Below are 25,962 nucleotides of genomic sequence, written 5' to 3' on the forward strand. Positions count from 1 at the left end.
GATCACTCATAATTTCACCTCATGAATTGGGTTCCTTTTCCATCTTTCTGAACCAAACTGTGACTGTATTAGGCACTTGGTGTAACTAGATCTGGTTTTGCCTGCAGCACTCTTAAGAGGCAGCGATGTGGTAACTAGCGGAGGTCAGCCCCTCTACCCAGGCTTCCAACACCCAGAGTGACCCCTGGACACCCAGAGATGAAGACAGCTCTTCCACAGAGAGTGAGCACCGCTGTGTGCTTCAGCAGAGGGATCTGGGTACTTTCACTCAGGGTGAAATAGGACAGGGATGAAGCTGTGAGGGATTTCTTGCTGTTTCAGATGGAAGTAATCAAAGCACCGTGCTATCCCTGTACCTTGGGGGAAACAGAGAAGGGAAAGAGGAGCAATCAGTAAGTATCAGGCAGAGTTAGCTGAATGATTGAAATGGTTTCCAGGTGAGTGGGTAGGATCATGAGACACCCCCGCCCCCATTGCCTTGCTCCACTCCCACTTCAGTCAGCTCTGGCCATGAGCTAGATGCACAATTCCTCAGGTATCTTGGGATTGTGGACAAAGGATGTTGCCTGCCATATCAGTAAACAGAGGATGACGTGACCATCAAGCCATCAGCCACTACAGCTGCCCCCCACTCCCTCCCAGTGGTGCAGCCCGAGGGGAACTCAGGATGGAGATAAACAGGTAACTGGCCCTAGATACTTAAGGTGCATATCAAAGGAATAATTTCATTAAGTCCAGATGCTTGCATCTTCCCATACATAGAAAAACACTAAACTCATTAACTTGAGATGTCTAGTTTTCCTTTAACTAGCAGTAATCTTTTGATGTTCAACTACCTGGGTTTTCTGCAAAAACTCCTGTGTTTCCTGGCTCCTCCCTTACCTCTTCAGAGTAGTCCCTCAGAACTCTCTGAGAGGCTGTATCCTGGGCTTAAGTCCTTAGTAATTCCCCAAATAAAACATAATTCTCAAGTTTTAGGTTGTGCTTTTTTTTTTTTCAGTTGACAGTTTGGGTGACCATAAAGGGACCCAGAGCAGACTTCCCTCCTTCGCCTGAACTCTAGGAGGAACCAGAGCCTTGGTACCAGCAGAGGCCTCTTGTGCCCATTCGCCTCCTTGGAGAGTCCAGATGAATTTGGGTGAGTCTCTCCTGGTTCTCAGATCTCCCGATTATTGGTTGATGTTCCTAAATTTTAATTGGCAGTGTAAAATAGGTACCTGGCTACCCAGTTGAAAGATACGGTGGAAGTGGGGGACCTGGTTGAAAGACATTGGGAAAAAGTACCTCCCAGCTGAAAAATACTAGGGGAGCCTGGTTGAAAGACCCTAGGTTGCTCAGTTGAGAGACACTGAGCTGTCTAAACTGGGTGATTAGGTAAGAGACTGGCCTAACATCTTTCCTAAAGGAGGGGCATCAGAAAGCCAGCCTCCAACTAACACCCCAGCCAGGTTTATGTTTATTCAAACTTAGCTACAAGTACTTACTTAATTGGGAATTAAAGGAAATCTCTCCCTGAAAATGGCCAATATGGGGCTTTTTATTGTGTAAGCAGTTAAGTTAGAGAAAGCCAGCTTGATAAAACGTTTTTTCAGAATTCTGACCTTAAAGAAACAAAAGCCCTTCTAGGGAGAACTTGCAGTTCTCTCCTTGTGTCTTTGAGATGTGAAGGTTCTACCTGATATTCTTAGAGGGTGTGTGTGTGTGTGTGTGTGTGTGTGTGTGTGTGTGTGTGTGTGTGTGTGTGTGTGTGTGTGTGTGTGTGTGTGTGTGTGTGTGTGTGTGTGTGTGTGTGTGTGTGTGTGTGTGTGTGTGTGTGTGTGTGTGTGTGTGTGTGTGTGTGTGTGTGTGTGTTTTGAGAGCTTGGTCTCTGCCATCTGGGCGGTACACATGTGGTGTACATTTGACAGCCAGTCGGATAGACTGGGATTCTGAGCAGTTTTTTATTGTTGTTTTTGGTCTGGCTGTGCCAACTCTCAGGGAAATTTATCATAAGGGGTCCCAGCCAAGAAGGGGCCTTTATCATCTTAACCTTCATTGCATCCACCTGTACAATGAAGGCCCTTTACTTTCTTAGGCTGTTTTTGGGAGTAAACTTTCTAGATTTTGTGGAGGCTACATCTTTTGCACTCTCTTATGGGGATGCCCCTTGCGTCTTACTGGTTTGAGTCGCTATTAAAATACTACTCGTCAGTGGCCAGACAATGGATCTTTTAAATTGTAAAATTTTATGTAGAATAATCGTAATAGTGCAACTCTAGGTATGGGAAGAAGCAGCAAGGGAAAATATTTCCTGGATCATAATAGACGAGTAAGACAGGAGATCCAGAGAAATTTTTTTTTTTTTAGGCTGTGCCATGTGGCTTGTGGGATCGTAGTTCCCCGACCAGGGTTCGAACCCGGGCCCCGGCAGTGAAAGCGCCGAATCCTAACCACTGGACCACCAGCATATTCCAGAGAATTTTAGATTATCAATAGGGCCTGATCCAAAAAATAGCACATTGAGTGGCCTATCAACAGAATCTTTGCCTGATCCAGGAACCAGTTCCTAGAGCCATGGGACAAAATTGGTCATAAAATGCCTCCCAAATGTTGGTCGAATTTATGACCAAGAGGAGGTGCTGTGGACAAATAATGTCACCTGCCATATCAGTAAGCAAAGGATGTTGTGGCCATCAAGCCATCAGGCACTGCAGCTGCCCCCACCCCCATAGGTAAGGTGCATATCAAAGGAATAATTTCATTAAGCCCAGACTCTTGCATCGTCCCATATATAGAAAATCAGTTGACTCAAATTGAGATGTCTGGTTTTTCTTTAACTAGCAGTAATATTTTGATGTTTGACTACCTGGGGTTTTTTGGCAAAAGCTCCTATATATCCTGGCTCCTCCCTTACCTCTTTGGAACAGTCCCTCAGAGCTATCTGAGAGGTAGTATTCCAGGCCTAAGTCCTCAGTAATGCCCCAAATAAAACATTTGGTTTTATTTACTTTTAGGTTGTGCATTTTGTTTCAGTTGACAGTATGTCCCCACCTGCACTGGGGAGATCTGTCAGTGCCCTCTCCCTCAAGAATTTCCCTTAGGCCTAATAAAATACTTTTCATGGGTGAAATGCTTTAAAGTTTGTAAAGTATTTCTCCCACATTCCCTCATTCTTAAAAATAGATTTTATTTCTTAGAGCAGTTTTAGGTTCTACAGCAAAATTGAGTAGATATTCCCTTATTTTTAACTTTGATTGTCACATCCACCCTTCAAATAGGTAGAACAGGTGTTATTATCTCTCCATTTACATTTAAATTACATTTAGAATCACACAGTAGCAAACAGAGCCTGGTGCTAACTGAGGTCTTCTGATCTTTTAAGCCTCAGGCACTTTCTCTTGGTTCCCACAGAGTGCCTTCAGAATCTTTCCAAATCTTTCCGGAAACTGTGGATCATCTCTCATTCTCAGAGCTTAGAAGTTAGTTTGAGAAGTTCCCCCAGTTTCCCCCTTGAATGCAGGGGCCCACAGAGAATCCATCTATGTCTTTGGGGGAAGGTCTACTCTCTCAGGCTCTGGCAGAGACAGTGGGACCCAGAACTTGTACAATGCCCTGATAAGCTTCTTAGAGGCGGGGATTAGCAGGGATTGGATATCCTTCCCCTGAGATGCCCTTCATACCTGACCCTGCCTTGAATTAGGATTCCATAGGGGAGCTGGGAGCAGGAGATGGGGTGTTCCCTGCTGTACAGCTTCAGACTCACTCTTTGAGACCCTGGATTCTGACAACTTTCCAGAACTGAGAAGATACTCAGATGTCCAGGTTTGAAGGTAAATGATGTGATTAGGTAGGAGGGATCAGCTGGGGTGCCAGCTCAGCTCTGTTACGTAACACTGGCACACCGGAAAGAGATACTCTCCAAAGTTTCTTTTGGAGATTCAGAGTGTTGAGTATATGGCGAGGGTTAGGGTAGACAGGGAGATGGTGGAAAGACAATGATAGGAATCAAGGACAAAGAAGGAAATTCACTTATTCCATACTTATTTTGCTTTTTAAGACAATTGTATTTCCATTGCTAATTAGTGTGGTATGCTGGAAAGACTGCGACATTAGAAAGCTCATCTGCACTGCTGCTCACTAGCTGTGTGATGTTGAGCAAGTCACATCTCTCTGGACCTCAGTTTCTTCATGTCTCAAATGGGGAGTTGCATTAAACAGTGTCAGTAATTCTTTCCGCCTTTAATGACCTAAGATTCTATGGGTTATTCATCTAACTTGTAATATATTACTTCATATGCAAAACTGATCACTTCTAGTTATTGTTTTGTAATAACCTGTGGACATTGATTAGAGATTTCATATTTAGTTGGGCTGGACTTCTCTGCCCTTCTTTATAAATTGAAATTCTTTGAGGGCCTTAAATGTTTTTCCCTCCTGAGTCCTTATGTAAAATTAACCCCTATGGGGCATTGATTCTGTACAATGCTTTTCCCAGACCGGATGTGTTTTTACTCTCCCAACATTCCTGTGACATAGCTATTGTTATTACTATTTACATAGATGGGTATTGTTATTACTATTATTATTTCTATGAAATTAAATTAAAAATATTATAACATGCACATGATAAAAAGGTTAAACAGTTAGACTGAACAATAGGATATACTGAAAAGTAAGTCTCCTTCTGATCCCTGACCATTAGTTTCCCTTTTCCAGATGTCCTGTCAGAGATAATCTTTGCATAATCAGTGCATATGTTATCATGCCCATTTTACAAATGAAGCACTGAGGTTCAGCCTGTCCGGGGTGACACAGCTAGTAAGCAGCAGATCTGGGAACCTAGCCTTTGACCCTATTCCCCATGTTCCTCCCATGACACCACACACTGTCTGGGAAGCTTCATGACGTTAAATTTTAAGCTTTGTCCTCTCTGAATGATGGTGGAATCATTTTAAAATCAGTCCAGTAAAAACACATAGAGCCTTGCACTGCTTTCCACTACTGCCCCTTTCTGTCTAAAGCTTAAAATCATATCTCCTTACTTCCCTTTTGCCTTGGATAACGTGAGATTTGTGGCCTGGGGCACCAGCTACAGATGACTGAGCTCCCAGCAACTCTGGCTGGACCTGCGGAGTGTGGGCAGACCTCTTGCAAGGATCCCTAGGAGGGCTGGGTAGACCCAGCTCAGGAACCTGGGCTGCTGGCATGCCTACACAGCAAAGAGGACCCCAAGATGCTCTTTTTCCCATGAGCAGACATTGCCCCCTGGAGCAGGGGGCAGGGGTTGTTTTGTTCCAGCAGAAACAACTGCCTTTCACTACAAAGGCCCCTGTGTGAGTTGTCACTTTTCCAGATGAGGGTTTGGTGGCTCCCAGCTCTCCTTTTAGGAGCAAATAACCTCTTCCTTTTTTTTCTTTCTAGGTTTGTGGTTACCCCCTGGCTGGGCTTCATGGAGGAATCTTCTCTGATTTCTAATCTGAATCCCAGAACAGCCCCCATCTTTCAGTGGACAGAATGAGAGGCCTTCTGTGACCAGGCATAACTGGCCATCATGGGGAAATTGATCAGGATGGGGGCGCAGGAGAGGCGGTTACTCTGGCCAAAGCGGCTTCATTGGAGGCGCCTCCTCTTCCTATTGGGAATGCTGATCATGGGTTCCACCTACCAGTACCTGAGGAGCCCCCAGGGGCTCCCCTCACTGTGGGCAGCAGTCTCTTCCCAACACCCTGTAAAACTAGCCAGCCGGGACCTTTCCAACAATGAGATGATGGTGAGCAGTGACCCTCCAAAATCTAGCTCTGAAATGGAGGTTGAGACATGGGTACCCCAAGCCACAGTAGGCAGAGATGGAACAACACCTGGTGTAACCATGGAGAACACTCCCAGTATACCTAGAAGAATAGCCAACGTCATTCCAGCAACACCCAAGAGCAGCGACAGCCCAGCAGCAGCCCGCACAGAAAAAGTGAAGGAAGACACCCCAGCCACACCCAGTGGAGCACTGAATCACTACCCTCCAACTTCAGGCAGACCAGTGGTAAATAATTATACCCCAGCAACACCCAGGGGAGAAGTGAAGAGCTACCGCCCAACTCAAGCCAGGGGAAAGGTGAGGAAATACACCCCATCCCCACTTGGTAGGATGGTGAACAGTTACGCCCCATCCACATTCATGACAATGACCAGGAGTCATGGGGTCACCCCCAGAGCAACAGTGAAAGACAGTGAAATTATAACAACCAACAAAATACTGGAGACCAACCCTTCCAAGAGAGTATTGGAGGAAACCACCCCAACTCCTCTCAAGGGAGTAACTGATAATGCCCCACCCTTCCTGATAAATGACTTAGAAACAGACATCTTCACTTCTCCGAGGAATGTGGCAGAAGAGAAGACCCTAACTACCACCAGAAGAGTGGACAATAATAGCTCAACCAACTACCGGGGGTTAGTGGGAAAAAACAACCTGACAACACCCCAAGGAACAGTCCTGGAGCACACCGCAGCCACCTCTGAGGGGCAGGTGACAGTAAGCATCACGACAGGCAGCAGCCGAGCAGAAACCAAAGCCTCTACTGCTGCGTGGAAGGCTAGGAATCCCTCGTCCAGAACCAGTGCACCGACCGTTGGAATATCCTCAGCCACCTTCTGGGGGCTGGTGAAGAACCCTTCCCCAGCACCCACCACTCCAGCAACTCCCAGGGTCAGGGCAAGTCCGACCACTCAGGTCCATCACTGTGTGGTTGTGGAGCCAGTCCCAGTCTCGTCCACTGTCCCCTCCCCCAGTCTGACAACAGCTGGGATGCCAGAGGCTCCCAGTCCCCCAGTACTGCCTTCTGGGCAGCCAGACCTCCACCCCAAGGCAGAATACCCCCGAGACCTGTTCAGTGTGAAGGAGCGGAGGCAGGGCTGGGTGGTCCTGCACATCTTTGGCGTGCTGTATGTGTTTGTAGCCTTGGCCATCGTTTGTGACGAGTACTTTGTCCCAGCCCTGGGTGTCATCACAGACAAGCTGCAGATCTCTGAGGATGTGGCAGGTGCTACCTTCATGGCTGCTGGAGGCTCTGCCCCCGAGCTCTTCACCTCCCTCATCGGCATCTTCATCTCCCATAGCAATGTGGGCATCGGCACCATAGTGGGCTCTGCGGTATTCAACATCCTCTTTGTCATTGGCACTTGTGCCCTCTTCTCCCGGGAGATCCTCAAGCTCACCTGGTGGCCCTTGTTCCGTGACATCACCTTCTACATCCTTGACCTAATGATGCTCATCCTCTTCTTCCTGGATAACCTCATTGTCTGGTGGGAGAGCCTGCTGCTTCTGCTGGCCTATGCCCTCTATGTGTTCACCATGAAGTGGAACAAACGACTTGAGTTCTGGGTGAAGGAGCAACTCAGCAAGAGGCCAGTGGCCAAGGTCATGGCCCTAGGGGACCTTAGCAAGGTAAGAACAGGTTGGCTCAGGCTTCTCTGCCCCGTTTTGGGCAAAAGGGTAGGGGAAAGTCAGGGGCTGAAGAATGGCAAGTGCTAGGTCAGACCTCAAGAGATGAGTAAGTGTTCTGGTTCCCTTGCAATGCATTCAATATTTATAGAGTCCTGTTCTCTGCCAGGCACTATGCTGGGGCTTTTGCAGGAGTGACCTTGGGTCAGCCCTTAATCATCCTATAAAATGGTTATTATTCCCGTTGACAGGGGAAGAAACTGAGCCCTAATGAAGTTAAACCATTTGTTCAAGGTCACACAGCAAATAGATGGTGGAGCCAGGATGAACCCGGGTTGTTCTGATTGGGTCTTCAGAAATGACATTTGAGCTGGGCTTTGGAGAATGTCCAAGCAGATATCAGGCAGGGAAAAATGATAAAATGGGCATGGTATGTAGGGTTTATCTAGCACCCTCACTTTCATTTAATCCTGTTTATTCACATTCCAGACCTGGAGGGGCTGGTAGTTTGGTTAGGGTCTGAGAAGGAGGAGGCTTTTAGAGTTTTGTTTTGTTTTGTTTTTAAAATATTGAAGATGGGGGCTCCACTCATCCACTGACAAGCCAGCCCTGGGTGCAGAGCCCTTTCTCTGTGCTGACTGGAGACTGAGAGCTCCAACTCTGGGGCATTCTTCTGACTCCAAGAATTTGGAGTTTCCAAGAATTTCTCTGCCCCTGTGAGGGACCTTCCTGCTAAATTCATTGCATGATTCAATAATCTGGATAGTGAAATTTAATTGGGGAAGTGATCTCTAAAAATTCATCCCCAAGTTTTTTGTTCCTTGAGACTCCAAAGTGAGGGTACCCTAGTGAACACAGACCCCCATTCCTCTCATGCTCCTAAAGGGTGAGTTTGGGCAAAAGTTGGTTCATAGCCTGCCTGTTTCAGATCTCAGGCCACTAGTGTGAGCAGAATTTTGCATGCAAAGAGTGGAAGGACTTAGCTGCTTAATCCAGTGCAGTTTTGATGAGTGGGCAGGATGGAGACCAAACTCAGCAACATGTCTCAGAGATGTGTGATACAAGGAGATGAAATGTACTTCCTTTAGGACTTCTGAGGTATGTGTGGTATTCAGAGCATAGAATTGAGAGTCAGAAAACCTGGGTTCTAATCCAGTTCTGCCTCTAACTGTGTGACCTTGGACAGGTCCTTTCCCATCTCTGGCGGGAATGACAGAGTCCAACTAATCATGCAAATGTTCTGTGTAGTGGTAACATTCATTGATAATGTCTTGTGTCTAAATGAGTTCCATTCTGTCAGGCCCAGCACAGCTTTTGTTTCTCTGATCTGGTCAGCCGACCTCCAATTAGTACATTTTTGCAGATGGCCCAAAAAGGAGAAATATCCTGCCCAGGGTTGGACGGCCAGAAGGTATCCACACTGGAATGGGAACCCAGTATCCTAACTCCCCATTCAGTACTATTTCCCTCCAGATGACTGCTCTTAAGAAGCCAGAGGCTTAAAAAAGAAAGGGAGGCTCAAAGCATTACCTCATTTAATATGAGGAAACAGGGTCCTCCCTCCTCATGAAGTTCTCAGGGCAGGCTTTGCTGAGGGTGGCCATGAAGTCTGGTACTATTCTCTGAGAAAGTATCTAATGCCTTGGTATACATTAGGCCAGCAGTTTTCAAAATTGGGACTTACCTGGTGGGCCAGTGGTTAAGACTTCACCTTCCAATGTAGGGGGTGCGGGTTTGATTCCTGGTCGGGGAGCTAAGATCCCACATGCCTCATGGCCAAAGGCCAAAATGTAAAACAGAGGCAATATTGTAACAAATTCAATAAAGACTTTAAAAATGGTCCACATCAAAATGCCTCTTGACTTGCCTCCCAGCCCTTCATAGTAATTCTGTTTTTATTTAAACTCTGCAAATTCTCAATTTTCAATTTTGTCAGAACCAGACCATCAAAGCAAAGCTTGCCAAGCAAGTAAAGCATAATCATGATTTCAAAAGAGAACTTGTAACTTATTTAAAACATTCTTCAAGGCCTTTAGTAGCAGTTCTTTGCCAACCAGTGAGAGCAGTGCTGATTACAACTGTTCTTATCTATTTATTGAAACAGATCCAGTATGAATTTTAATTAACAGCATTATTGAAAAAAAACAGGTTGAAATACTGGCTGTCCTTGAAAGTAAATTTATATTTATTTAAAATTGAAAACCTATAGTTAGGACTTTGCAGCACTAACAACTGCCTTCTAAAAATTAGTCCAAATAATTTAAAAAGTGTAGCTATTTTGAAGTGATTTTTAAAAACATCTGGATTTGGAATTTCACCCCAGGTTTCTTATAGCCAGAGAGAGCGGTAACTGCCTTTGCTATATTATTCTGTCTGTGTTTGGCTGCCCCAAGACCTGTGATCTTGTTAGAGGGAGGTAAATTATCCTGTACTTCACTGACAGACTGAGGGAAGCCATTCTGTTTGAATTCTTGAAGCAGTTCTCTGAAAATCCAGTCTTTGATCTAGTAAACTGTGTTGGTATTCATTTTTGTGATTTATGCAAGAATGTGTACTCACCTCTGCAAATTATCTTACTTTAACTATGAAACTTTATGAAAATGAACATGCCTTGCTTACTCACTCACTCACTCACACTGACCTATCAGTTCACACGTCTTCCCTGACTAATGGTTTCCTTCTTTGAGCTTCTCCGTGAGAAGGCAGGGGGTCAGGGAAACTGGGCTTATTCAGTCAGCCACACACCCAAAGGTAAGGAAGTAAGAGAGAAGTGGGGAAAGGCCAGACCGAGTGGTAGGGAGTCAAGGAGGAGGGTTGGGGAGAATTCAAAGCCACAAGTGCTCAGGAAGTTTAAGCAGGGGGAAGACAATTAGAGGGCAGTGGGAGCCAGCTCCTTCTTGGAGGGAAACAGGAACAGGAAAGACACTTGGGCCTCCCCCTTCCTCTGTTGGCAGCCTGGGGTGAGGTGTCGCCACAGTGTTAGGCTCATCATTGCCACTAAATGGGGGAAATAATCTTTATATCTCCCAAAGGGCTGAGCCCAACATCTCATCCCTAAAGCAGAAGCTCCACAAGTATTTGGTGGTTTCCTCAGGGAACTCTAACAGGTCAGGGTCCCCAGTTTATAGAGAAAAAGGAGTAGGGGAGGGAATCCATACTTGTGGAGGGTCTATGACATACGTACATTATCTTGACAATTTCTCATAAAACCCCTGCAGGAGGGGAGTTCCCTGGTTGCCTAGTGGTTAGGATTCTGGGCTTTCACTGCCGTGGCCCAGGTTCAAGCCCTCATCGGAGAACTGAGATTCCCCCAAGCCCTGCGGCGTGGCCAAAAAAGAAGAAAAAAAAAAACCCTGCAAGAATGAATTGTTATTGCCAGTTTGCAGATGAGGAGACTCTGAGGCTCGGAGAGGATAATTAACTCTGCCAAAGTTACGAAGCTAGTTGGTGGTCCTTATCACCAGTTTATGAATCCATTTATCTGGGTTTTAACCCAGTTTTAACCCATTAGTATCCATGGCTAACCCTGTTATCCTGGGCAAGTCAGTGCAACTCCACACACCTGTATTATTAAGCACTTAAATGAAAAGCAGTGTGGGAAGTAAAAAGATCATGTCCCTTCCAGTAGAAGGGACAGACATAGACAAAAGTAACTGATAAAGGGAACACTGTGCAAAGTGCTATAAAGTCACTGTGCTTTTCTTCGAGGTCTCACGCTGCTCATCTGTAAAGCGAATGGATGGACTAGTGCAGGGGTTGGCAGACTTACTGTAAAGGACCAGACAGTAAATATTTTAGGCTGTGTAGGCCATATAATCTCTATCCAACTACTCAACTCTGTTGTTGTTAGCATGACAGCAGCCACAGACAATAAGTAAACGAATAGGAATACCCCTGTGGTGTTTTACTAAGCAACATAATCGCAGGTGTTCTCCTACCTGAACAATTTGGAGATGTAAGTTCAGCAGAGAACCATTCATTTTCTTATCAGATATTCACCCAACTGATATCTGTGGAGTTTCTCAGCTGGAGGACCTTTCACTTTACTTTTTATTCTGCTCTGGTAATCTAGAACCAGGATAAAGTTTTTTTTGTGAATGATTCTAATCAGAATTTACTTAAGAGTATTTTCAGAAAAAAAATGTATCGTTGAACATAGACACATAGTAACTATTTTAGAGTCTTTCTTTTGACACTGGCTGGAAAAAAAAATTCAAAGCTAAAAATATTTCAGACAACATTGTCAAACTGACATGTATTGGTTTGAGGATGCCTTATATGAACCCAATGAAGAAATGGTAAACGTTTTTTTTTTAAAGATATATTAATTAATTTATTTTAAATTTACTTAATTAATTAATTAATTAATTAATTTATTTATTTATTTTTATTAGTTTCTGCTTTATAACAAAGTGAATCAGTCATACATATACATCTGTTCCCACATCCCCTCCCTCATGCATCTCCCTCCCTCCCACCCTCCCCATCCCACCCCTCCAGGCGGTCACAAAGCACCGAGCTGATCTCCCTGTGCTCTGCGGCTGCTTCCCACTATCTATCTACCTTACGTTTGGTAGTGTATATATGTCCATGCCTCTCTTTCCCTTTGTCACAGCTTACCCTTCCCCTTCCCCATATCCTCAAGTCCATTCTCAAGTAGGTCTGTGTCTTTATTCCCGTTTTACCCCTAGGTTCTTCATGACATTTTTTTTTTTTAAATTCCATATATATGTGTTAGCATACGGTATTTGTCTTTCTCTTTCTGACTTACTTCACTCTGTATGACAGACTCTAGGTCTATCCACCTCATTACAAATAGCTCAGTTTCGTTTCTTTTTATGGCTGAGTAATATTCCATTGTATATATGTGCCACATCTTCTTTATCCATTCATCCGATGATGGACACTTAGGTTGTTTCCAGCTCCGGGCTATTGTGAATAGAGCTGCAATGAACATTTTGGTACATGTCTCTTTTTGAATTATGGTTTTCTCAGGGTATATGCCTAGTAGTGGGATTGCTGGGTCATATGGTAGTTCTATTTTTAGTTTTTTAAGGAACCTCCATACTGTTCTCCATAGTGGCTGTACCAATTCACATTCCCACCAGCAGTGCAAGAGTGTTCCCTTTTCTCCACACCCTCTCCAGCATTTATTGTTTCTAGATTTCTTGATGATGGCCATTCTGACTGGTGTGAGATGATATCTCATTGTAGTTTTGATTTGCATTTCTCTAATGATTAATGATGTTGAGCATTCTTTCATGTGTTTGTTGGCAGTCTGTATATCTTCTTTGGAGAAATGCCTATTTAAGTCTTCTGCCCATTTTTGGATTGGGTTGTTTGTTTTTTTGCTATTGAGCTGCATGAGCTGTTTATAAATTTTGGAGATTAATCCTTTGTCAGTTGCTTCATTTGCAAATATTTTCTCCCATTCTGAGGGTTGTCTTTTGGTCTTGTTTATGGTTTCCTTTGCTGTGCAAAAGCTTTGAAGTTTCACTAGGTCCCATTTGTTTATCTTTGTTTTTATTTCCATTTCTCTAGGAGGTGGGTCCAAAAGGATCTTGCTGTGATTTATGTCATAGAGTGTTCTACCTATGTTTTCCTCTAAAATTTATTTATTTTTGGCTGCATTGGGTCTTCATTGCTGTGCGCGGGCTTTCTCTAGTTGTGGCTAGCGGGAGCTACTCTTCGTTGTCGTGCGTGGGCTTCTCATTGCGGTGGCTTCTCTAGGCATGAGCTCTAGGCACGCGGGCTTCAGTAGTTGTGGCTCATGGGCTCTAGAGCGCAGGCTCAGTAGTTGTGGCGCACGGGCTTAGTTGCTGTGCAGCATGTGGGATCTTCCCAGACCAGGGCTTGAACCTGTGTCCCCTGCATTGGCAGGCAGATTCTTAACCACTGTGCCACCAGGGAAGCCCAGAAATGGTAAGTGTTTGCATAGTTATCGACACAGTCTAACTTAGCTTGCTCTGAAACTTTTTTACCTGGTTTTAAAGCTCTCGGTGTTGTTTGTTCTGGCCCCAAATGATAAACATTTGACCTTCCTTGACCATACATAGTTGCAGAAAGCCAAAGTTTAGGCTCTAGCCTGGCTGAAAAGCCTTATTTATATTTGAAGGATGATGGGACCTTCTTTATAGAGAGAACTACAGGCTTAGCTAGAAATAACTGGCCATCTGCATGAGATGCTGACTGGCAAGACAGCCCTGTGGGGCACCAGTGGTGAAAAGGGATGTAAGGTGGGGAATGAGACTGGTCCGGGCTCCTTTGGAAACCCCATATCCACATTCAGCCCCCAGGAATACTTCAGAATGTGAAACTCCAGGAGGAAGTCTGCCACTCTTTCTTAAGTGCATTGCAGGCTATTTTCTTCTTGGCAGGGTTTTTTATTAAACCAACCAACAGAAACCCCAAGCAGACAAACCTGGTGCCTCCTTAGGAACCAGTCGTCCCTTTCCTGTCAGGGTTAATATTTACTCCAGTGACCTGTACTGCCAGACAACCAGCTGTCTGCTGTGGAGACAGGGGTGCTGGACAGGAAGCAGCCACCAGGGCCCTTCCTGCCTCTGTGGGCCTGACCTTACTAGCCTGCAGGAAATCCACTTTGCTCCCAAAGAACTCATCCTAGCTAGGCTGAGGGGTTCCCTCCTTTAATTTTTTTTTTTTTTTTTGGCCGTACCACGCAGTTTGTGGGATCTTAGTTCCCTGACCAGGGATCAAACCTGGGCCCTCGGCAGTGAGAGTGTGGAGTCCAGAGAATTACCTAACTTCTTAAATAATAGTCAGCTTCCCTCCAGTTGTCAGGAAAATATGGTAAGAATCAAATTCTCAGTGTAAAGGCTTCTTTTCTTCATAAAAGTTTCTTAAGCTTTCAGCATTCATCTGCTGGTGAGTGCTAGCAGATGACAAAATGAATGCATAAGAAACAAACAAATATTAACAGAAAAACTCAAACATCTGATCATGCCTGGTAGAATAGCGTGTTGTTTCCATGGATGTGTGTATGCTTGTAAGAGATTTTACGTATTCTGTTATTCATACAACAGAGTAATCTTTTTTCCTAGTGTATGTGATGAGATTAAATATGAAATTAGATATTCATGGTGTTCTACAAATAACAGCATGATTTCTAGATGCTCTGTTACCTGAATAAATTGGAAATATAAAACTAACAGAAACTGTTTTCATGTGGGGGAGTGGGCATATGGATGATAAACAAGTAAAATAACATTTCTGAGTATGAAAAGTGCTGTGAAGGAAATAGTGTATGTGATGGACAGTGACTGTAGGTAGTGGGCCCCCTTTAGCGAGGGAGAGCAGGGGAGTCCTCCTGGAGGAGGAGAAGTTCAAGTAGACAGTCCAAGTGGAGTTCCATGAGAATTCTTCTGGAATTCTTCCCCATGCTCCATAGGGGAAGAAGAGGACATTTGCAAAGGCTCAGAGCAGGGAAAGACCTTGGTGCACTAGAGGAAAGAACTGGAGGCCAGTATAGTGAGTAAGGGGAGAGTGGTACAGGATAACACTAGAGACCCGGATGAGAGCTGCTTCATCAGGGCCTTGTGGATTAGATACGGAGTTTGGATTTTATTTGAAGTTCAATGGGAAATGATGTAATGAGGAGTCATAGTTAAAAGGTCACTCCCTAACTGCTGTGTACAAAATGAATGGTAGGTGTGCAAGGGTGGAAGTAGGGAGTCCAGTTAGGAGGCTGTTGTGGGCATCCAGCGTGTGTGTGTGTGTGTGTGTATGTGTGTGTGTGTGTATCGTTGAGAGATATTTTGAAGACAGAATCGTCTGGATTTGGTGATGGTGTGGATGTGGAGGGTGAGTGGAAGTCAAGGTTTTTCGCTTGAGCAGCAGGGTGGATGGATGGTGGCGCCATCTAGTGAGAAAAGGAAGACTACAAGAAGAACAGGTTTAGGAAGACTCAAAAGTTCCCGCTCTGGAATGGTGAGTTTGAGTGTTTATGTCACCTCCAAGTGGATATGTCTATGAGGCAGTTGCACAAATGGGCTTAAAGCTTATGAACAAGGTCAGGGCTGGAAATAGAGATTTGTGAATCGCCAGCAAATGTATGGTTATTAAAATCAAGGACCAGCTGATGCTACTCTGAAAGAGAGAGAGAGATTAGGAGTAAGCCCCAAAGAACTCTGATGTTCATACATTTGGCAAACATTTATGGAATCTCTTTGTATGAAACCTGTGTAGGGTCTGGGGATACAGTGAGAAATAAGGCAGCACTCAAGGGGCTCAACCTAGCAGAGGAGCAGGAGTTGATCCAGGTTTTGTGGGGTCTGACACTCTTTAAGAAAAGGAATATAAAACTGTTGCTACAAAATTAAATATGAGGCCTCAGAAAGGGTTTGTGAGGGGAGAGATGGGCCCTGAAGTTTAAGCTTCATCAGCTCTGTGGTAAATCCCCCTTAGTGGGGAAGACAGAAAAGTGAAAGTAATATTTACCATATCATATGTAATGATATAGGTAAGTGCTGAGGGATTTAGCACTGCCAAGAGTGGACATCTCAACAAAAGTCAGGGAAGGCTTCCTAGGGGAGGTGATTCTTAGCTGAATCTTGAAGGACAAGCAGGGGTTGGCTGACTGAAGAAGGGATAGGAGTCTCCTAGGCATGTCTAAAGGCCGGGGGAATGAGAGAGGGTGTTGAGACTATAGCTGCACTGTCCAGTATGGGAGCCACTAGCTACATGTAGCTACTGAGCTCTTGAAATGGGGCTAGTCTGAATTGAGATGTGCTGTAAGTATGAAATATACGTTGGGTATATTAGTATGAGAAAAAAGGTAAAATAGCTCATTGATATTTTTATATTAATTACATGTTGAATTATAATTCTGATATATTGGGTTAAGTAAAGTACATTATTAAAATTAATTTCACCTGTTTCTTTTACTGTTTAAAAATGTGGCTACTAAAAATTACATGTGTGGCTTGCGTTCTATTGCTATTGGACAGCACTGAACTGGAGGTAAGCAGGAGGCTGGAATATGCTCAGCTAAGGAGTGTGGACTCCCTCCTGAGGACACTGAGCCCCCAGGGTGCAGGGGAGGGACATGGTATGCTTTGCTCAGAAAATCACTCTGGCTGAAGAGTGAATGAGGAACCAGAAGAGGAACAGTCCAGGAGTCAGGAGGCTGTTGCAGCATTGTAGGCAGGAGAATAGAGAAATGAGGCCAAATCTGAGGACTTTCAGGAACTAGATCTGACAATTAGTTGTAGATGAGCTGTGAGGAAGCGAGGAGGAATTTGGGCAGACTTTTGGGTTTCCAGCCTAGACAGGTGAGTGGATCAGGGTGCTAAACTGTATTCAATGAAGGTAGGACTCAACCAGGGATTCAGTAAATCTTTGTTGAATGAATGTTTAAAAAAACACACAGACCAGAATGTGCAGTTCAGGAACTGTGTCGTGGGTGGTCTAGAAAGGGAGAGGTCAATGATTAACTGCTACATCAGTGGGAGATAGGAATTGGAGGTCAGGAGAACAAGCCCCCGAAGGGTTGCCCTGTTCACCACCACAGGTTCCTGTGAACGGCTGGCTGCAAGGGATCCTGTTGCTCATCCTCATCAAGATGTATCACAGGTGTTGGGGGTTTGGCTGGCATGAAGACATCTTCTTTGGTTTCCTCAGCCCTCTGGTTAATTTTCATGAGGAGAGGGAGAAGGTGGGGATAATGGGGCTGAAGAAAGAGGAGGATGATTGGTGTAGTGTGAGAGGTGGATGTGGGGATGTGTTTGTAATAAGGGCATACTCTGAAAGCACCTAGTTGCTGGTACCGCTACCCATATATGGACCCATCAATCACACTCAAATGTAGACAAACATTTATATCCATTTACCTGAAATGTCAATAATATGAAACAGGCCACTAGGAAATATAAATTTGACTTCATTTCCTTATTTATGCTTGGGAAAAGAAATGTGATTTAGTAAAAACAACAACAAAAACAATCCTCTGAATAGAGATTAGGAGGTCGGGGGTTCTGTCACTATTGTTGTGAGTGGGCAAGTCACAGAATCTTTTCTGCATCTCAGTTTTGTCATCTGCCAAAATAGCAATAATAATACTAGCCTTGTCTGTTTCATAGAATTAGTGATATGGAATGAGAAAATGCATGTGAAGGGCTTCAGAAAGTTAGAAGCGCATACTGAGGGTAGAAGATGTTGATATGTGCAATGAACAGTGAACCCGTAGAGAAGTATTTTGACTTAAATAAATCTGAATGGAAGAGAAATCATTAGTCATGTGCTTCGTGGGGCAAAAGTCAGTCTCTCCTGCCCTTTTATGGACAGAACCAGCCATCCCAAAGGGTAACCTGGCCTCTCGTATTTCTAAGAACTCATTGGGTGAGAGTTGGATGTGATAAATAGTGAGGTGGCTGGGCCAGTGGGGTTTGGTGCTGTAGCCTCCAATATCCCAGAATTGTGAAAGGGGGGATTTGTTCAGAAAATCCACAGTGCCCCCTTCATATTCAGATTGGTTATTTCTGCTTTGTTTCATTCATTTGTATGTTCGTCCATTTGTTCATTCATTCAACAATGTGTATCCGAGCATTCAAACCTCTCCCATCCTTCAAAGATTATCCAAACTTCACCTACTTTCAGAAGGCTTCCGTGTCCATCCCAGCACAGCACCTTAATCTGTGCCTCTCATTTCTTCAGGCACATTCTGCTTTGTCATATGTTCGTGTTATCATTGGTCTCAATTCCTTTCTGTAAGTAGAATCCATGCCCTAAACATCTTTGTATCCCTACAGCACTAGCAGAGTGCCCGGTAAACAGCAGGTACTCAGAAATTAAGAACTGAATGAGTGAACAAATTGGGCGGATGGATGGGTGGGGGACCCTGAATCAGGCAGTATTCTCTGTATTTTCTGACCAGGCAGAGATGGGAGTGTAGCAAGTCCAGTTCTACTTCTGGCCGTGGAGGTTGGTGAGGTGGGGGAGGCAGTGGAAGGTGAAGACAATTACTGGGGGTAGCCATTGGTGACCCTGGTGCCTGAAGATGGCGCTAGAGGTCACTCGGCGTATCTACTCGTTGAGCTCTCCTTAACGGAGCATACACTAAGACACTATGCCACAGGTTATGGGAACAGAGGTAACTATATCGTAGTTCAAAAAGACATGAAGCCTAGCTGGGTAGACAACTAATATGTGTGAACAACGATGATTTCTTTAGAAGTTTGGATGGTGTTACGAGATAGTAAATGCAGAGTGGCAAGCTAGTGGTTCAGAGAGTAAGTACTGTGGGCGTAATGATTCTTCATCCCGGACCTTCTAGGTCTGTTCCCTTCCCCAGCTGGCTGCCCTACAGCTTCCCCAGGACACTAGCAAGCACTTATTCGATTATAGAGCCAGATTTTTGGTATCACAAAATGTGTCCACTGTTGTTATACAGCTTTTGAGGAGAGAGGTATTGTAGAGAGCTGGAGTGAGGGCTGGGGTGGGGGTGAAAGGGGCCATTTGGGAAAGCTTTATGTAAGAATTCACCCAGAATTTTCTGAAAAATTGGTAGGCATAGAGGAATGGAGAAGGCATTTTAGGTAGAGGGGAAAGACATGAACAAGGGACTAGGAATTGGAATAGGTTAGGCATATGCAGGAGACTGTTCATTCATTCATTCATTCATTCAACCAACGTTTTCTGAACCCTTGCTAAGTGCCAGGCAGTGTTCTCATGCTTGACATACAAGCATGTGTCATGAATGAAATAGTCTGCCTTCAAGATGCTAGTGGGACAGTCAATTTACTTGGGTTTGCCAACATACAAATAACATACAAATAGATTGGGGAAAGTGCTATGAAGGAAAAGGAGTCAATAAAAGAATTAGCTGGGCACCTTAGCTTCCCAGAGGAAGGTGACATGTAAGTGGTGACCTGAAACGTGGGGAGTGGAGGAAAGAGGGTTCCAAACAGAGGAGGAGGGACCGTGTGATGAGGTTTCGAGGTGGGTAAAGAGGGTGGTGCATTTGAGAGACTGAAAGGCAGCTGTAGCTGGTGTTACTGGACCTCAGTGAGTGGACACATTTGACTGGCAATACTGCATGCAGGCTGAAGCCAGACTGTGGAAGGCCAGGCTGGGGGTGGTGGACATGTTAAAACATTTTCTGAGGCCAGGTTATCTCTGGGTGTGTTTCTGTGTTCCCACATGAGGGCTCCCTGGAGAGAGAGGGAAGTAGGGAGGAAGGGTGAGGGTCTCTCTGAACATCTTGTGATTCCTGTCCCTATTTGCAGCTGGGCGATGGGACAGTTGTGATGGATGAGCAGCAGGATAACAAGAAGCTGAAGGTGGGTGCCATGCGGAGTCTGCCCAGTGGGGATACTGCAGGGTTTCAGAGGACAACCACAGACCCAGGGCGCTGTGGCCCTGATGCTGGGGATACTGGGCTGGGCTCAGACCTGGGAAGCTCCTGGGAACACTGCCAGGGTGAGCCAGGGAAGGAGCCAGAGGGACTGTCACCTCCAGGTGGCGTTGGAGGAGGTGCTAGCTTGGGAGCTAAGTCCAGAATGTCACTGCTCACTGCCTGTGTGAGCTTGGACCTCAGATTCTGCATCAGTAAAATGACTGGACTAGATGAACTCAAGTCCCATTTTGTAGACCCAACACTCTATGATTGATCTAAAAGCCTAATTACCTGTGGTTTTGGAATGCCCCAGAACTAAGAGAAACATACGAGGGGTGGGGCGGGGGGATCTGAGGTTTCTGAAAAACTGTGTCTTAGCTGCCTTTGGTCTGTGGGCATTTGGGAAGAAGTGGGGACCTTAGAGAGAAGAGGCCAGGGTCTGAATGAAACCTCCTCCATCCTACGAAAATCCCTAGGCCTGTTGTGAAGTATTGTGTTACCATAGCCACTAGATGGCAGAAGAGTTCAGATCCAGAGGGTTGGTTGGTAGGGAGAGAGGGACCGAGCAAGCAGTTTGTCTGACTTTGGATGTTCCCTTGTTAAGTCAGATGATGTTTCTACATGTGTCGCTATTGTAATTAAAAAAAAAATTTCAACTGAGTAAGTTTAAAGATCAAATCGGCTTTATTCAACAGTTCATGAATTGGCCAGCATCCCATCTAGCAAATAGAAAGGAGTTCCAGGTTGTTTCAGGCAAGGTCACCTTCCTTTGGGGGACAGCAGGGGTCTGTCAGGTAGATTACCTCACTAGTGTGCTAACCAGTTAATTCCAGACTGACTGGTTAAGAGCCCATTCCTGGGAGGGGCTGAAACTGCAGTTAGGTATTTTATGTTTCGGTTTGGTGATGTGGGCAGAGCACAAGTGACTCCATTTTGGACCTGTTGTCTCTTTTTTAGCACTGTGAATGTATGTCACATCCGTGTGTCTGCACATACAGATGTGTGTATGTGTGTGCTTGTGAAGGTCTCTTGAGCATGTGGGTAGAAAAGAAAGGGCTGGAATCAGAAGACCTGGGTACTAGTCTTGACTCCTTCGTTTATGACCTTGGATAAGCCACCCAGCCTTGTTGAGTTTTCATTTCTTTTTCTGTAGGTGGGGATCAAAGCCTTGCTTATGTCTGGGGGTGGGGCAGTGATAAAGCACCATGACGCTCTCTGTGGACTGTAAGGGGCTGTGCCCATGCACCATGGGGCTGTCTGTGAGGTATATGGGTGAGAGTGTTTCTTTGAGGATGTACTTGCAGGGATGGACAAACCCTTGGTAATGTGGTGTCCTTAATACACGTTGTCTGCTCCCTGTCAAAGAGCTTGGGGAATGACTTGGTATGTAGAATTAGCCAGTCATGGAAGAGTTGAGGGGAGGCTGAGAAAGAAAGCACTGTAACTGTCCTGTTGAGGTGAAGGAAGACAGGGTGCCAGGATAAGGCTCCTGTGCTTCTGGCCTGATCTTTGTAAGAGAGAGGAGGGTTAGTGAGGCTCCCATGTGGCTCCTCCCCCAGCTTGGGCAGAGGCCCACTGAGGCCTGCACGGCTCTCTCCTGCTTAGCTCGCGTCCGTGCTGACCCAAGGGAGCAGCTCGGCCTCTCTGCACAACAGCACCATCCGCAGCACCATCTACCAGCTCATGTTCCGCAGCCTGGACCCTCTGGGGGAAGGTAAGAGAGGTCTGCCCAGACCTGCGTGGTCTCCCTGTCCACTCCTTCCCTCCTGCAGCTGAACAAGAACTGGGACTTGCAAAACTGAGAGGCAGCAGGTGGAGTGAGGGTGGGAGTGGGAAGAGAGTTAGCAGATGAGAGAGGGTGGTGGAGGCAGGCAGTCTGGGAAGACCCACCAGGAGAGGGCCCCAAGGAGCTAAGGTCCTTAGGTATCCACATCCCACTACCTCCCTGTCTCCGTGTCCCTCCTGTAAAATGAAAGGGTTCATCTGCAGTGAGTGAGGCCATGAGTGTCGTGTGCCCTGCACTGGTCTATGTTGGGGCTGCCCTCCGTGACTTTCCTGCAGAGCCCACCCCCATAAGTCAGCCCCAGTGTCCCACAGTCTCTCCAGCAAGATAGTGTGGCCAGGGCTGCTTCTGGGGGCATCACCTGTGGGGCCCCACAGCTGGAAGCTCTGGATGGTGCCTCCCTTTGCTCTGTATTCAGCTCCAGAGTCCTAGGAAGCCTGCTGACCCCTCCCCCAGCCAGGTATCCCAAAGGACACCCTGGGGGCCACCAGGACCACTTCTGGGAGTGGTGAGGGTCCAAAGTGTAGTGGGAGCTGATGCCCAAGTTGACAAATGATGGAGGCAGCTGAGATCTTCACCACCCACTTTACCGAGCCCTGCCTTCTGCCCTGCTTCCCCAGAGAGCTACCTCCAACAGGCTTCGCAGGCCCCTAAAGGGCATCCTCAGGTACGCTTCTCTTCTCCTTCGGCACCTCTGTCTCTGGGACACTGCTGCAGAACTGGAGAGCCTGCATGAGGCCCATCAAGGAAAGGTTGGCCTTCGGGCGGAAGCCAAGGAGTTGGAGTGCAGCTGGGCAGGAGGCTGAGGACTGAGCCGAATATGACACCAGAGACTGATCCATGAGCCCCAGGGACAAATTTTAGGGACCTCAGAATTTCTCAGGCCCTGAAGCATCTTCTTCACATTTGATACTGGGTTGTTGGTTGTTTAAAACAAGCATATGGTCAAAGACAAGGTGATCAAACCTTCCCTAGAAAATCCTCACGAGGAGCTTCCGCAGACGTTGGGAGAGGCCACACCCCTGTCAGCTCCAGAAAAACAGTACCCCTGGGGTTTCAAGAGTGGAGTCTGCAGCACTGGGCAGCCTGTGGGTGACCAGTGCTGGGGGCGTGTCTGGCCTGGGCACAGTGAAGGAAGCTGTATCCCTGGGTAGGCCTGGCCCTCCTCGTGGAATCACTGACTCAGCAAAGTCTTAAAGATAAAGACCTTCTCCTGGACGGGACTGCAGGGCCCCCTGCCTGGGCCACTTCCATGACCAGCAGCCATCTGCTGGCTTGTCCTAACAGGATTATGTGATGTGCAGGCCATGTCCAGGCCAGGCCGAGGTCAGAGGAGATTGATACTAAGGAGATGATCCGGCCGCGCTGAGAGTTGAGAGGCCATGTGAGGAAACAAGCGCTGGGGGAGCCAGTGGCAATCATCCCCAGGAAGACAAGCATGCTTGGTGCCCTGTGTGGGTGTGTGGCGGGTATGGAATGGCCCTCCCAGGGAATGATTGCTTATGTGCCTGGGATGCGGTCCCGCTCAGAGAAGCTGGCCCTGATCCTGCACCCTGAGATTCCATCCAGGAAGGGCTGGGATCACACAGGGCTGCGATGAAGGCCTTTATTCCCAACACTTTGCAGATACATGTTTGTATTTCCGTATGCTCTTTCCAGATGGCTATCCAGGTGTTTCCACCCTTTCCAAGCAATGAACTCTCTCCACAGAGCTGATCCATGGTCTGAACTCTTACCCTGGGTAGGGGCTCTACCTCTCCAGAATCCCATGCTTTTTCTGGTGATTTCACTCACACATGTGCGTGTGTATATGAGAGAGACAAAGAGACAGAGATAGAGAGAAACAGAGAGAGGCCCTTCAGCGGACCTGCTTTCCTCGGTGGCATGGGAAATGAGAGGTTAGGGCGTGTGATGAGGAAGGAGAAGGAAAGAGGGGAACTTGGTTTTCTTGCCAGCTCCTCCAGCCAACAGTCAGCAGGTATTCTCAGCACCAGGACTGGAACCAGGGGAGCCCTTCGAAAAGCTATGTATTGTTCAACAGAAGACTACAGTGCTTGATCAGTGCCAAGGGGGCACTGGAGCGGTCTGCATGAGGTAGGCAGTGGAGTGCCCACCACCTGACATCTCAGTTCTGACAGGACCCGCTGAGCAGGCCCACCAGGACACTTTGAGGGACCACACTTGCCAGAGTGATGGCTCTGCAGGATGGAGCCTATTGCCAGAGGCAGCTGCAGCTCAACCAGCCTGATTGTTTAGGAGACAGGTTGAGAGAAGGAAACTCCAGACCTGCTTTTGTCTCCTGCCCATCCTGGACCCAGGCAGAGTTTGATTCCCAAACCTTCACAGTTTGCCTGTATTATGGACTAGAGGATCTTCAGGGTCCCTTCTAACTCAAACCCTCTGGAATGCTGGGCCTCAGCAGTGCAGAGTTGCTTCCTGGGTGGAACAGCTGCTCTCAACTACTATCGTCAACTCATCATTGTCGTCATAGCTAAAACTTATGTAGTATTTTCTAGGTGCCAGGCACTGGCTTAAGCACATTCATATATAAATTCATTTATTCCTTCAACAACTCTGTAAGATTTTTTTTTTCTTTTGGGCTGCGTTGGGTCTTCGTTGCTACGCATGGGCTTTCTCTAGTTGCAGCGAGCGGGGGCTACTCTTCATTGTGGTGCGCGGGCTTCTCATTGCGGTGGCTTCTCTTGTTGTGGAGCACAGGCTCTAGGCGTGTGGGCTTCAGTAGTTGCAGCACACAGGCTCAGTACTTGTGGCTCACGGGTTCTAGAGCACAGGCTCAGTAGTTGTGGCACACGGGCTTAGTTGCTCCACGGCATGTGGGATCTTCTCGGACCAGGGTTTGAACCCGTGTCCCCTGCATTGGCAGGCGGATTCTTAACCACTGTGCCACCGGGGAAGTCACTCTGTAAGATTTTATAGGTGAAGAATCTGAGGTACAGAGGGTCACCAAGCTGGATCCATAGCTAGCAAGTGGCAGAACTAGGATTCAAACCCAGGCATCTGGCTCCAGAATCCACACTAACTTAGCAAAATTTAATTGCAGCAGTTAAAGTATTTATTTATTTTGTCTCATGGACTCCCACATCAGTGCTCTATCATATTACTGCCTTTTTAGAGAGGGGACACTGAGGCGTAGAGAGGGTACACAGGCTTCCTAAGGTCACCCAGCACTCACAGGGCAGAGCCAGCCTGGAACCCAGAATAGACCCCATGGCTCCACTTCGCTCTTACCCTTACGGACTGCATTGTCCTCACCCTCACGGACTACACAGTTGTGAGGAGGATGCTCGTGAGCTCCTGCACTTCAGTCTCTGTGCCTCTCAGCTTGAAATTACACATGTACAGCACTTTGCATGTTGCCTGGAACGTAGTCATATTGAAAGAGAGTTGACTTCCCCATTTCTCTTTTCTGGAAATCAGGGCAGCACTATTCTGTGCATGATGCTCTGTGGACTGCCAGCAAGGCACTGAGTGTATACAGGGATCTGGAAGGAGACTCTGCTTGGGCTGCAGGTGTCTGGAGTCCAAAGGAGAGTGGCAGGGAGCTTGGTGATCAGCTATTTCGCCTTTCACACTGGAGAGGGGTGGCTCATGAACATGGCCACGAGTAGTTCCCCTGGAGCCATAGCAAAGCTTCTAGTAAATTCATAGAAATTAAGCTGCAAAGGACCTTACAGACAATCTAGTCCAAGGATGGCAAAAATATCTCCCTGCCGTTATTTCTTCATTCCCTGCCCATTGCAGACACCACCAGTGAATCATGGTACTCTCCTACCAAACTTGGACCAGAATTCTCAATTCAGCACTCAAGCAGCCGTCACTTGAGTTCTTAAAGGAAATGGATGAATCCTATTTGTTGCCCCCAAATAAAGTAAACCATGTCATTTTATTGGAAGTAGACCTAGAGAGGGGAAGTGACTAGCCTAAGTGACCAACCTGAGGTCATAGCCAGTTAGTGACAATGTAGGGAATTTAAGGCAGAAGTTTGGGAATTGGGCACCATGAACAAGCCTAGGAGGACCAGAGTCCAGATGTTGCAACTTCCAGGCCAGCCTCTTTCCACCTACTTCAGCTGCTCTGACTGTCAGCTGACCAACCTAACTGAATGGTGTAGCAGGGAGACTGTGGTCTTGGATAAGATGTGTTTCCTTTCTTATTCACAGCCCGGCCCTCCAAGGACAAGGAGGAGGAGAGCTTGAATCAGGAGGCCAAAGCCAAGCCTCAGGCCAAAGCAGAGAGCAAACCAGAAGGTGAGAGGATGGTGAGACCAGTGGGTTTTCTCCTGCCACCTTCCTCGCTCCTGTCAGCCAGGGACTGGGCGGCCTCCTGGCCTCTCTGAGCCAGTCAGCTGGAGTGATGAGCTGGTGCTCCCCTCCTCGCGCTGTACTCCGG

General features: G+C 46.5%; 1 protein-coding gene across 5 annotated transcripts in view; it reads left to right on the plus strand.

The window, feature by feature from the left end:
• Positions 1 to 5,530: 5,530 nt before the first annotated feature.
• SLC24A1 (solute carrier family 24 member 1) overlaps positions 5,531 to 25,962 on the plus strand; it is a gene marked incomplete at both ends in the record, with an annotated part of 32,466 nt that continues 12,034 nt past the window's right edge. For 2 of the 5 annotated variants that reach the window (XM_079701304.1, XM_079701306.1), the window contains 4 exons: positions 5,531 to 7,420; positions 19,660 to 19,713; positions 21,375 to 21,483; positions 25,734 to 25,820. In XM_079701304.1, coding sequence (XP_079557430.1) covers positions 5,531 to 7,420; positions 19,660 to 19,713; positions 21,375 to 21,483; positions 25,734 to 25,820 — 2,140 coding nt within the window. The remainder of the gene's footprint in view (positions 7,421 to 19,659; positions 19,714 to 21,374; positions 21,484 to 25,733; positions 25,821 to 25,962) is intronic. The other 3 variants (XM_079701307.1, XM_079701305.1, XM_079701308.1) reach the window with 2 other exon arrangements.

This window comes from Hyperoodon ampullatus (assembly GCF_949752795.1).
Source record: "Hyperoodon ampullatus genome assembly, chromosome: 3".
Classification (NCBI taxonomy): Eukaryota; Metazoa; Chordata; class Mammalia; order Artiodactyla; family Ziphiidae; genus Hyperoodon; species Hyperoodon ampullatus.